Consider the following 14,286-nt stretch of genomic DNA (forward strand, 5'->3'; position numbering starts at 1 on the left):
TAAATTCAGATTTAAAAGCTCTCTTTGCAATGACAGGAAAGAGTAATGAAAAGCCATTAAGCCATTCCCATGTTTTGAGGGAAATAAAAAGCCAATCTAATTTCACTCCAATTTGAAAAACAACGAAACTAATAAAATTCCCCCCAAATTTTTCCTAGTTGGAATAATAAATCTCAACACTTAATAGAAGTTATTCATAAAATCTTAATAGAATTATGGGACTTCTGGTAATCTACATGCAACAACACTGAAGCAGGAATCCCCTTCAGTGCCATATTGCTAAGAGCACACAGTGTTGTCATTACGCTGTGTAATTTTCCATTTATAAGAAAATTGATCAGCTTCCCATAGTTCAACACTGAGGCCATTAGTTTGGATAGGCGAGAGATTTTAACGTGATCTCAGCTGGTAAATACTGAGCTTGTTTTTCATAAATTATATTTAAAATTAACTGGGATTGTATTATTATTCTGTATAATTTTCAAAAGACTATGAACATCAAACATCAAAAAGTGAAAAAAAGAGGGATTATGCTGCTGAGCTCATCAGCCATTCCAATGAAGAACAGATTTCTAAGCAGAAAATCCTGAGGAAAAAAAATAAAAATCAATGAGCTGTTCCCACACCAACCTGTATAGAATAGGCTTTAAAGTAACCATTGTCAGCAGATAAGAAGCTCCTCTTACTAAGATTTGTAACAAATATTCAATATACATAGAAGTTCATTAGCTTGTAACAAAACATCAGTGTGTAATCAGTTAGGCAACACTTATAACTGAATGAGTTCTGTAATTCCAAAACATTAATACTATTTATTTCTTGCCTTTCCACATAAAAGCATTCATTAACTTACATTTCCGTCACTCCGTTGTCCACCTTTGTGTGTAATAACTACAACTTCCATCCATTTACGCAGGTGTTGCTATAAAAAGAGGATAATGAGTATTATTCTTCTAATTATACTGTTCCATTTTAGCAAGTGACAGCATATGCTACAAGAAAAGAAGAAGTAGAGGCAGAAATGATTGTTTGAAGGAAACAAAGGGAAAAATTTTTAGTTATTTTCATTCCCTCAGATTGAAAAGTTTTCTGTTGCTAAAAGTCCTCTCCATATTCAAGAAAGCAGGGGTTATAAGAGTACATACATTAAAAGACACAAAAATCTGAGGTCTGACAGGCTTATACTTGTTCAATGATTTGCTTGACATGTATGCATTTAAATATCTAAATATCCATGGCAAAAGGATAAAGAATTCACATACACAGTTTATAAACTGCAAATAAGGCGGCAATACCTCCCAACATTTCATAAATCAAGAAAACACCAAAACAAAGGCAATACCTCCCACCATTTCATAAATCAAGAAAACACCAAAACAGACTTAGCCCACTAGGACGTAAGACATATTTTCAAGGGTTTCCTTAGTATATTATGCTGCTGACACCTTGCTTAAAGATAATTTGTCCAAGCAGACCTTAGCATAACTTTGTGGTTTAGTAGCTCCTTAGAAATTAACTCAAAACGTTTAAAGATTTTTTTTTTTTCCCTATTAATTGAGAAGCAAAAATCTCTTACTTCCAATGTATACATTGAGTCTCTAGTGAACTGTTCTTTGACTTTTCAACAATATGAATATCAGCTAAAAGCAAATTTCTTCTGGAAGAGCTTAGGAAAACTTGAATGGGCTTACCATCATCTGATCACAGAATTTATCATTAAAAGAGTTTGGAAAAAGTCTAGTGACAGATGTCAGACGATTCACAACATTCAGTGTCAGACTTCGATAGTCTCCCAACATCATAAGCAATGGTCTCATGTGTGTATGAATTTGATCAACTTCTATGGTAGCTCCTTCCAAGAACTGCAAGAGAGTACAGGATTAAGACACAGATGGAGACGGGAGCAACTTTTCTGCAAGCATCTTTCTTAAAATAAATTCTGCTGACTTGATTTTTCTTCTTTTATTTTGTACTTTCAGAATGCAATAGCTTAAACAATATTTATTGCTGGAAATATATATAGTGACCAGATGAATTTGGGAAGCACTTAAGTATTTCTGACACACAGTAGGATATTCCATAAAATAATCAAGTACGAGATCGTAACTAAAGATGGATTGAAAAACTGCCACAGCTATAAATTAAATACACAGCTATGGACAAACTACGTAGGCACTGCTTTATTAAGAATTGCCTGTGAATCTGGCCGAAGGCAATAGATCAAATTTCTGTGTTACAAACTGCATGCATCCTGAGTAACATAAAAGGTCAAAAGAACCTGGTTGCAAGAAGCCAGAGAGAGTATTTCCTGTCATAACCAAACATCCTATGGGCACAGTTTTATCACAGGAAAAACTGATCAGAAAATCTTACACCAAATGCATAGGTCAGAACAACCCTCATTTGCTCCCTCTTCCCTCTCAACCCACCTGTGTTGTCAGCAAGTCATAAATAATAAGTACATTCCCTTTCATGACCAGAGTGACATGAAAAGATAACGTCTGACCTCTAATCAGTCAATGGCCTGAACAAATGTAAACCACCAGTATTACTAGTTATATTCCCCGTTACATGCCAGCAAATCTACACATCATTACAAAGAGGCTATAAGTATTTTTGTTATAGTTTTCTATATTTAGAAGAATGGTACTAAAATCTTGCTGAATCAGAATTACGCATTTCTACTGGGCAATAAATCATGATGAGAGAATATCCTTTTCCCTGTCCTTCCAGCTTTTTTTACACTATAACCTAGCATCCACAGAACAGACAGTGTAGTGTAGCACCACGTAAGGATACTAATTCTGACCTTAAACAGTACAGCCACAGTCCTGTTCCTTAAGGTAAATGCCACATTGTGATGCAGAGTCTAACTCTGCTGTATTGCTTACTTTTCCAAAACCAACTATGGGGTCTCTACCACTTCGTTTACGAACAAAGAAGAAACACGAGAAAAGCTTTTACAATAAAGCCAGGCATGCAGATTTGGGAAACTGCTGGGAAGGACTGACACTGTCTATTTAGAAAAGAAGATACATTTACAAAGACCAGACAAACAAAGACCAAAAGACCGGACAGACAGAAAGACTGAAAGACTTACCATGGTCCTTGCCCAAGAGCTTATTCTGCTTAATTTCAACCAGAAGAAATTTTTATGGCTAAGTTCAAACCCCCAAAAAAACACATCTGACAGAAACTTAATTATATTGGTGTCACTAATAAAAACTTAACAGAGCAGCCATTATTTCCTGTAGAGAACTTTCAAGAAGCTTTGTAACAAGGAAGTAAAGCAGAGAAAACAATGGCCTCAACAGCAACATTGTTTTAATACACTAACCTTTCTCATGCATGCTTCTCCTGCCTCCTGCAGTTCATTATTTGTTGAATTAAGTGCCTTGAAAAGTGCAGCAATGATTTTCTCTCTTGACTGAGGCAAGTAATTGCAGGCAGCTAGAGCATCTGCAAATATCAAAGTAAATTTGTTCCCTTTGTTAACTCAATTTCAAATGAGAGGGGGAAAAAAAAACCCTAATTCTATATTTCTTCTCTTCAAGTTCCTTTTATTTCATCTTAAATTACAGACAGCTAAAGCATAGCATGCTTTGCCAAAAGCAACAGGCATCATAAAATTGTAAAAGAATGGAAATTCTATTAACAGTGTTCTAAAGTTCTCCTAATGCCATATAACATAATCCGTCTAAAAATATTTTGGGTTATTTTAGAAACTAAATCCTAGTCATTAAGAAAGCAGTGATACTTTCCCATTATTCTCCATTAAACTGTGACCTCTAGAGAGCAGTCATCAGTCTTCAAGCGTGCAAGTTTTCTGCTGATCTTGGGAAGAAGACTGCCTGTTGCTCACAAGGACACTTATCTATATCAAATTTTGTTTAGGAAGTTTTACTTACTTAAGGCTGCAATCCGAAGAGGTACAAGTGATGGAAGACTCTTGTAACAAGGTAGTTTCATTAAGGCAGCATCTTCAGCCTCACACAAATTCAGTAACTAGGGAAAAAAAGTAAACAATCATTTTAGCATAGTATTGTGAATGACGTTTGAAATGGTATTATCAGTTACTTTTTGAGTCTTGTTTCCTCAAAGAGCCAACTTTATGCAAACACACTGATCAACCTCCAAATTTTACCAACAGGCAAAAATTCTACTCAAAATTAGGGTATAAGTTCCCACGAAAACCGGTGGTTAGCCAGAAGCAAGAGAACCCATTAGCATTGCCACGAGAGAAAAGTCAGGCAAAAATTAGCCATTTTGCATTTTGTTGGCCAATACCTAGCTGGTTTATTTGCAAACAGGCTGTTCATATGATAAAAGAATAGACCTAAGAAAGGCTTCGCTCCTGAATGGCAGTAATAATACTGAAAATATTGAGGAAAGGGGTAAGAGAACAGAAGGAGATTAATAGGGAAAAAAATGTGCTGAAAATCTCTTCAGTAATTCTAATGGTCATGGGTCACTGCCCGAAGGGACAATTCCTTCCTACAGAATTTGCAGGCCAGTATTTTCAATATATGTATATGGTTTTTGTTAGAAAACATTGAACAGGTTGAAACAAAGTTATTCAACTTAACAATGTCCAGGTTGCACCTATATCCAAGAACGCTATTAAGATTCAGACCTTCACAATACCAATATATCACTCTCACCTTTACAGACATTTTTTGATCTACAGCACTTTGGTTTTGTCTTAAGGAAAAAATAGAGGATCCTCTGCATTGACAACTATACCCCACACCTGCCTTGCTAATTGCAGTTACTGTTGCTATCAAATACCTTCTGAACTTATGTTTGGACAAGACAGCTAGGAAACCAAGGGACTAGACAGTTTCTCTAAGTTAAATCTACACACTAGTTTTATATCTGATTTTACTTAAACTGTTAGGGACTCAAAACCTTAACAAACAATATCTATGTTTTAATGGTACGACAATTTATTTAACAGATATACTGTGCATAAAATAAGACCTAAATATGAAAGTTAGCGCTACTAGACTAGGACTATAACACCAAAGTTCATTTAATATATCTCTCACACATTAGAATATTCTGTTTAGCTCAGAGCTATTATGTTGTAGGTAAAGGCAGATCTCAGTTCACATTTGAAAAGGTAAATTCTTACATTTCGGTGAAAGTTTAAAATGCACAGAGAAAATATGTATTTTTAACACTGAAAGTTCTAACACCATCACTACTTAAGTATCTAAATTCAAATATGAGAACATAAAAAGAAAGTACCTCTGTGTAGAAAACTTTGTGTTCCACAACATTTAGATCCATTGTAAACAATCGGGGTTGCAGGGTTGTGCAAAATGTATTTCCCTCCATCAGGCCAATCTGGGCATTTGCAGGTTGATGCCTAAGTAAATGCTTTTTAGGAGGAACCATGTCTTGGAGAACCTACACAATGTAATTTAGATTACTGAATTAGCAGCTTATTCAAATGACCCCACAGACCTAGCCACTAAGAAGACATCATTAGTCATGGCTCCATTTGCTATTGTGGCTCCAGATGTACCTCTTTAGAAATCACTAAGCAAGAAGAAAAGTATTTCTCTAATTTAATTCACAGTCAGTTAGCAAAACAACTCAGTATCTGTAATTATTACATATTCTCTGTGAACAGATCTATGATATTTAATAACTTCACAAAACATTATAAACAACGAAGAAATTCATAGACTTAAGCATTTCAAATGTTCAAGCCAAGAAACAAGAATATTTTAAGCTCCTAAAACATCAGAAAAACAAAAACATTCATGTAAAGTTTTTTTCCATTACACCAACTTCTCACTCTCCTCCATAAACACCTTTAGCAAAATAAGATATCAATTAGGGGGCTTCTCTGTATGTTCCCAAACTACAATAACGACATCTATAATTTCATATGTTGTGGTGGCCCGTAGGGCTTATGTACATTTACTTGTCTTTCAAGAGAATGAATGCTATTAGCTTTAAGGAGTATCTAGCAAAAAGTCATTTCAACCAGCTTTGATCTTTATAGTCTCTTTCTGCACAGGGAAAGGTACAGCAATATACCTCATATTTAGAGAATAACACAAAACTGAGGTTCAAAATGCAGACTGGCCTAGTCTGATTGGTGGTAGGACGAATAGCCCATAATTTCAGGAAGACACTATAAATACTGGCTAAGTAGTCAGGCACAGGTTGTATGAATCTCTATAGTACTCCAGCCACAGTGTATTTTAGAACAATGAAACCTAGCAAATGACAAACATATGCTAACAAAGCACTAAGAATTTAATTCACTAATGTGGGAGAATGTACTCAGAAAAGCATTTTGCTAATCCAAACTGGTAAACAACTTGAAACTCACTTGGACTTTCAGTAAGTATTTCTGCTTACCTCTTTATGTGGCTCCATAATCACCGTAACACTTTTTCCAGTGACCTGTGCAAGTACCTGCAATGAATGCATGGCCTGTTTTCTCACAGTAGAGTTTGGAGAGGTTACTTCTCGAACGAGGTCATGTGTTACATGATGGAAAGACTTTTCCTGTGCTGCTAGGATTTCTTCTGTTTTTTCTTCATCTTTTAAAGGAGTTGCACATCTAATCAAAAGCTGTTCTAATGTGGTCTTTGCCATAGCAACTGCTCCATTGGAAACCTAAGGTATCATAGATTATTTTTATTAAAAAAGTACAGAACAAAGATCACAAATCTACACACTACTCATCAACGAACTTAGCATTTAATTTTGATGAATCCTCTGCAAACAGCTAAAAACATAAAGCTTAAACAGAATACATATTCAACTAGTCTTCCCACCAATCACTCCAAAACTGAGTTGCAATGCAACATAATTTTATAAACGAACTCAAGTGCTGGAACCTTTGGCAATGTTGTCACCATTGATTCACAATTGAGAAAAGACCAAGCAGCCCATTTTCTAGGTATCTATAACTACATACAGCTTTTTGATAAGAATACACTTTTCAAACTAAACACAGAAAGAAGAAAAAAAAAAAACCAACAGTTTTTTTCATGCAAGTGACAGTGAACCTAGTGTTTTTTCACTGATCTGAATGCAACCTGTACATTTCTACTCTGAAAGAAGCAAGTGTAATTCCAACAACTTTGGCAAAGTTATGTGGAAAAAACAGACCTCATTCGTAACTTCAGGTCTATGTTTAAGTTAAAATGACTAAAATTCACTCATAAATATCGCAGATACAATACATTCTGAAGTTAAGTAAAATCAAGATTAGCAAGAGTTCAATCTGTGTAAATTTAAGAACAGAAGTTTGTTTCCCCCATACTATTTGATACAATTCATTCATTAAATACCTCTCCAGTTAGATCCATCATAACAAAGAGAAGTGCCTTCAGGAAAGTCTGCTGGTTCTGGAGGACCCAAATTAGTGGCAGTCGTTCCATAAGAAATTTAATTGACACAACACCTCCTAGTTTAGCATACCAAGCTTGTTCATAACAGCAAGCACATAAACGTTCCACAATGTACGAAAACAAGGGAAGCTGGCAAGCCTGGAAACAAAGAAATGTATTTGTTTGCTTTTTCAGCTCACTGGTAGCCTCCAAAATTTTAGAAGCAAAATTGCATTGCCTGAAAGTAGATCATTTAAATACTTTTTTTTCTTTTTAAATATATATATACATATCTCTCTCTTACCCTTTCCTTTGAACCCAAGATAATGCTTGCAACATCAAATATCACTGCTAGAGCCACCTCTCCTATTTTGCAGAGTTCCTTCTCCTCATATGCCATGCAGATTGCTATGGCATCAATAAGCACCAAGGGATCCATGCCTTTTGACCCATTTTCTTCACTGTGAAACATGGCTGTGCTAGGCTGGCTTCCAACCTGATAGCACTGCAGCAAAAAAGGACCTGTAATTTGTATTGGGGAAGAAAAGAGAGAGAGAGGAGGAAAAAAAAAAAAAGATAAAACAATGGATATTTCAATATGAATAGGCTTTCAATTAGACTTTACTACTCCTCTGACTAGCTGATGGCTAAACCAGTAAGCACTGTGTCTATTTGCATATAAATGGATTGTAAGGCATTCTTCACCCTTAGAAGAAAAAAAGATTAAATCTACTTGAATATTTTCTTCTATGCACTAGACTAAGCACTGCAAGAAGATTTAATTAAAATAAAGAATCATAAAAATTCAAGTTACATTAATGTGACAATGAAGAATGATATGCTTATAGCATGTCTTTTCCCAAATTACTTGTCATACAGTCCAACTCCGAACAAAAGGTTTACTTCATAGATACAAGACACTGCAGTGCTCTAACGTTTACTTAGTTCCTTTGATGGTCCTTCAAAACCACAAGTGGAAACAACCCAATCAAAGACCATCCGCAAAAATAAGTGTGTATCAAGTTACACAAATGCTCTGGAAATATACACTGTTCCAAGCTGTAATTATTTCATTACCTGTAGCATTTTAAAAGTATTATTAGGTGATTGTTTTTTAAAACTTGCTTAATAATTTTTCACTCCTCAAAAGAATTAAAACATAATTTAGCCATCAAACAAAAACCAACATATCTACACAGAAGCAACTGCAATATCATGATTTTCTTAAAGCAAATAACTATTAGAAAAAGCATAACTTCTCCACCCCTCTCAGAACAGTCCAGATGATCTCTATTCCACTTTACTTACCACATTGCTGAGCAACTGCCACCATTGTGTAATGGCGGATTAAGCTGGCTACAAAAGGCAAAGCACTAGGCCTCAGATCTTTGATGACTGCTGACATGAATGCCCCTGTCAATGCCTGTTCAAACGTTTTACGGGCTGGAGTATCCTGAGCTTTGTATCGATGCGAAATAATCACACTGGGTATGGACTTCTCAGTAAAGCTGAAAGACAAAATTAAGTTCATTATAATCCTAAACTGCAGTACTGGCAGCTCAATCATGAGCATCGTCAAGTACTTGATTTAAAGTTTGCTCTCAGTATCTAACTCCTTCTCCACCTTCCTTTCTCCCCTCATTTTGATAGAGCTTGACCAGTTCACTCAGTTGGTATTAATTTTGTCAACCACTGGTCTCAAACATGATGGATAGCTCAATTTCATCAGGAACATTTAAAGCCAGTGGTTCAGAAGAAGCCACGTATATTACAAATAATAGGTATACAGGCATCACACTGCAACTCAATTACAGAATGTCATTTTCACTATTTTGACATTTTTCACTTTTTTAAAATGACATTTGATTTTAATCTTGAAAGATTGAAACATTATTTATCAAATAACTGCCCAACAAAACTTATTCATTGCAAAGCTATATTTATGTCAAGTCTAACAAGTCCAAATTATAAAAGCTACTATACTCTTTAGCTACATTTACTACACTGCAAGACTCGAAGTCAGCACACTCTTTGTGGGCAAAGATGTCAAAGTTGTCTAAAAGCAATAAACTCATTAAGTATCAATGACTAAAATGGTAAAAGATGTAAAAAAATTCAATAAAAAGCTCCCACACTAAGACAAACATAGGTTACTTGTGTGACTGTGCTATAGTTTGGACTAAATGAAACTGAATTTCGTATCTCTTTCACTTTAGTAAAAAGTTAGATGTACATATAAAACATCACAATCTAAATTAATCTTTAAAACGCAATTAAGCACCAGAATATTCCAACTATTTAAATATATTAAACTAAAATTAATTTAAAAAAAAAAAGTCTGATTATATGTAACAGATTATACATTGGACTGTGATTAGGGGAAGAAAATTAAAGTATGAAACATTAACACATGCCATTGGCATTAAATAATATGCTGACAAAATTCCTCTTACTGGGAAGTCCTGCATTGATTTAAAAGGAAGCAGGATAAACCAGTAGGTAAAAATCCCATGAAGAACACATTGCCTAGACTAACCATTGTCTCTAATTTAGGTTATTCTAAAGACACTATAAATTTTACATACACATTTACGTTTAAAGAATTGTCATACTTGGGATGTGCAAGAAGTTGGTATAATGCATGTTTATTATCATCCAGGCTCATCATAGCTACTAAAAAACACTTGATTACTTCCCACGCTTGTCTCCGATAATACGGTTCTGTGTTAGCACTCTTCAAACAGTCCAGAGCAGTCTCAATTGCCTATAATGAAAAAAGATAGATAGTAACCAAACACTTCTTGTTCTTAATATTTACAATAAGGTGATTAACCACGGGAACAATCTCTTTAATACATATTAAAAGTAACTTTAAAAGTATGTACAATTTGGACTGCCCAAGTTAAGAAATGCAGAGAATACCTGCAAGAGTGGACTTGAAACTATTATGGTATTTGCTGTGCTTTTATAAATGCAAAGTTTCATGGCAGATACATTTACTTCCATGGTCAGAAAGCATTTGAAGCCATGAGTGAGGTACACCTTTATTCTCCCTCTTCCCCCTCAAGAAAGTTTTCCTCACCTTCCCTCCAGCAATAATTGCTGTGCCTAATCCCTATATACTGTAGGGATACAACACATTTGTACGCACATGTAAATGGTACCAAAAAATGTTCTGTCTTACAAATTACTTTTTCATATTTTCCATGCAAATCAAGAGCTACATCACACATGATGAAATGTCCTTGCAAGCAACTTCTAGACACTGTTTACTTAATGGAGATAGTATTCTTCTTTTCTTTTGCAAGAAGATTCATTTAATACATTTCAGGATAATTCAAATAATCTCTGAAGACACGAAAGTTATGAAGGGGGGGGGTGTACATCTTTTTGGAAAATTTCTATTTTGCATATATATAAAACACAGCTAGATACTTTCTATCCTTCCCCAAAAAAAGAAAGGAAGAAATTAAAAACAAACGAGACAGGCATTAAGTAAAAAACCACAAAGATTGTTTTTAAGTGCACGAAGTAAGAAATTTCAATGCTTGATCAATTGTAAATAAAATCTAACCATTCATGCTTAAACAAGATTATGCAGAAAAAGACTCTGTTACAAAGAAGTGGGCATTTTCCTTCTTTGAAAGGAAAACGATCTTTCCACTTACCGACTTAACTAGCTGTAATCCCATCACTGTTTGAATAACCTTATCAGCATCTCAATGAAAAGAACAATGAGTTTTACACAGACCACAGAAGACTACCAAAGCACTAAAAGAAAAATGGATTTCTCATTTTCAATTTATTCCACTTCTTTTTCCTTTTAATTTGACATTGTCTTTTTATAGATACAAAGGATTCAGCAGATAACATTATTTCTTGGTCAACACCAATTACAGTATTTATATGTATTCAACTCATCAGTTTCAGTACAGAGGAGAAATCAGTAAAACTATCTGCACTTTAAGAATCCTTTTTCCAAGCTATTTTTAAGCCTGTTGGCTGTATGGAGCCAAAGAGAGGCAGCCACCTGTGAAGAAAATTCTCTACTACATTCAGATCACACCTACTTATGAAAGTGTAATTGAAAAGGTAAGTATTAAAACTCCACAGGCGAAATTCTCAGAATCTAGCTTCAGTCTCAGATCCCAAGATATAGACACAGATTAGAGTGCTGTAATTAGTGACAACTAAGCATTTGTGATACACTGAGATTGTCGGATGAAAGCCACTACAAGTACAAAATGGTTTTGCAGCTATAAGTAGTACTATACCCATCTTAGAGACAACAAACAAAACCAAATCATTGGAGTCATTAGAATAATCATCACTGAGGAATTTCTACAGTAAGTTTTTGGTACACTTCAAGAAGAAAATAGGGAGGTTTTAGAGCAGATTCCCGCTCCTAATCTAAGAAGTACACCAAAGTTAGGACGGGGAAAAAAAACGCGCAGAAAGCACGTACTTGGGCCAGCTTAGGTCCCTATCCTATCACTTTGTAAAAGCAGAACAGCATGTTTAAATCTGTTATTTTGGGAGTGACATATGAAACAGTTTAAAGGGAAAATAAAGAAAGAACAGGTTGGCAAGCTTCTGCTAATTTTGCATGTCAAAATGAAGCAAGAAGTTAGTGTAGGTCTACCTGCCTTATATGGAGACTCTCAACTGATCATTACATAGTAAAAAAGAAAAAAAGCTCTTTGCAGTGATTTTTGAAACCACTTTTTGTACTTTATCTGCCAATTCTGGAACTCAAACATTACTGGAAACAAAAACAAACAAAAAAACCAAAACATAAGCGGGTCTAGATTCTGTTTTTTCATTACAACATAAATTAATTAGAAATCTCTTTGTCTAATTGGAGGGATATAAAAAAAAAAATCAGGTGTGCATGGCATCCTAAAACCTACTTTTAATTATAAATTCTTTAACGTTAGATACTCATTAACTCATATCTGGAGCTGGCAAACATACCCCATATTTTATCAAGGTTTTACAAGCAAACAAACTTAAAAAAAATCTGTAATAAAGGAAAATTGAGTAAGATGGTTTCTCAGCACAGAAGATAACTTAAGCCCTTACCTTTTCCATTGGGAGCTGAATGGATGCTTTACAGTCTGAAAATTCAATTGTAATACTGGGTCCTTGGATTTCTGTGACTACATATTGTAGTTTCTGTGATTCCTTTAACATCTTCCTGTTACTTCCACCAAATTTACCAAGTACACGATAAGCCACATGAGAAATGCTGTCTGCAGGATTGCGCAGTGTACGCCACAAAGCCTGGAAGTATTTTAAATGTTACATGATCAGACCAGTCTCACTTCAAATTTTTTTCAATTTTTAATGTAAAAAAAGGCAAGAAAAACACTTTTTCTTGCATCTGGGTAATTGATCCTGCATAACTTCCAGAAAATACTTATCTAGATCGAAGCAGTCTCAATTCACAACAGTTCAAGTGCTTTGTTACAAGGCTGTCCTAAGTGCAGTTTTAGATTAGATTAATGTGATCAGCTACAAAACCTTTGCCACACTGAAATGTGATTTCATGTTTATGGCTAATATTAAATAAACAACATCATGAATTTAAAAAAAAAAAAAAAAGGTGCAAAGCAGGCCAGTTAAGGCTGAAGTGAATTAATCTCAAAGCGCTAGTTTTGAAATATAAAAAGCAAATAAAGTAAATATTAAAGGATAAAATATATGCAAGCACTGTATTAGGGGAAATAACCACATTTAAAACACTGTTCCGAATTTCAGCCACATCATCTTCACTGTACATATAAGACTCCATATAGCTGCCAATCATGATATGCTGAAGGTAATTAGCTTTTCTTGTTTTGTTTTTAAAAAATTAACAAATTTTAATCATTTTCTGTGCCAACTCATCTTAAACATAATAATATTCTTGCTATTGAGTCCCAAGTCTTAACTTTAACCCCTTAACAGAGGATATAGAAGAAATTATTAATTCACTTTTAAATTTTTCAGAGTTTTCAGTTTAACAGCACAACACCAACTGGCCTTTAACATACTAATCAGACTGGTATGGTTCTCACGACAGATTTTTCAAGTTTTTATAACACAAATTTCTAGTAATATTTAGTGAATCAATGACCTCTTGTGGTTTAACAGGAAACAACACGTTTACCTGCATAAGCTCAGCTCGAACTGGCTGAATGTGATCATACAGAAAGTCTGGCTGCAAGTTATCCACGCACAATTCAAGAGTTCTTAAGCCCTGGCTAACCAGGGTCTGAGATCCATTAAGAGCTGACACCAAGGGATCCATCAGCATTGGAAGATAAGGCAGTAATGAGCTCAAACGAACTGGCACGGTGAGGCAGAGCTCTACAAACAAGTCTTTCATGTGTTGTTTATGAAGGCCACTTTGCAACATATTAAGTCCTGAAAATCATTGATAAGTTATACACTCAAAGGAAAAAGATAGTCCACAGTTTACTGTTAAAAATTGCTATTTCCTAAATTCAGAATAACCTGATATTTTTAAATTCTGTAGAGCTTTTATCTCTGTAAAGAACTTATTTACAAAATATAATACCATTCATAATTATAACTTACATCTAAGGATTTTATGCAGTGAATGCTTTTGTAGGGACATGCATATACAAAAAACAGAATATCTATGCATATTCTAAAATTTAATATTAGACTCAATAAAGCAGCATTTGAATACAGCGGATGAAAACCAGAAAAAGATAATTCGACTCAAACGTCAGCCTTGTATCAATAAAAAAAAAATCCACACACAACAGATTGTTTTTAAAACATCTGGACCCCTGAAAAGAAACATTAAATGAGTTCATGTACATTTACTGTGCCATACAGACTAAACACATTCCCCAACTTATTTTTCTCCCCATCAAGATTTCGTATGTCCCATAAACCTAGCTAGCTCTTCTACACT

General features: G+C 34.7%; 1 protein-coding gene across 1 annotated transcript in view; it reads right to left on the reverse strand.

Annotated features, from left to right (window-relative positions):
* The window catches only part of TRRAP (transformation/transcription domain-associated protein), a gene marked incomplete at its 3' end in the record, with an annotated part of 60,618 nt that overhangs the window by 24,987 nt on the left and 21,345 nt on the right, over positions 1-14,286 (reverse strand). Inside the window, exons 19-30 of the mRNA XM_009583593.1 lie at positions 13,510-13,766; positions 12,441-12,641; positions 9,971-10,122; positions 8,667-8,866; positions 7,663-7,880; positions 7,320-7,517; positions 6,379-6,639; positions 5,251-5,412; positions 3,909-4,005; positions 3,338-3,459; positions 1,692-1,862; positions 854-922 (exon numbers count right to left, since the gene is read on the reverse strand). Coding sequence (XP_009581888.1) covers positions 854-922; positions 1,692-1,862; positions 3,338-3,459; positions 3,909-4,005; positions 5,251-5,412; positions 6,379-6,639; positions 7,320-7,517; positions 7,663-7,880; positions 8,667-8,866; positions 9,971-10,122; positions 12,441-12,641; positions 13,510-13,766 — 2,108 coding nt within the window. The remainder of the gene's footprint in view (positions 1-853; positions 923-1,691; positions 1,863-3,337; positions 3,460-3,908; positions 4,006-5,250; positions 5,413-6,378; positions 6,640-7,319; positions 7,518-7,662; positions 7,881-8,666; positions 8,867-9,970; positions 10,123-12,440; positions 12,642-13,509; positions 13,767-14,286) is intronic.

This window comes from Fulmarus glacialis, unplaced genomic scaffold, assembly GCF_000690835.1.
Source record: "Fulmarus glacialis isolate BGI_N327 unplaced genomic scaffold, ASM69083v1 scaffold2338, whole genome shotgun sequence".
In the NCBI taxonomy this organism is placed as follows: Eukaryota; Metazoa; Chordata; class Aves; order Procellariiformes; family Procellariidae; genus Fulmarus; species Fulmarus glacialis.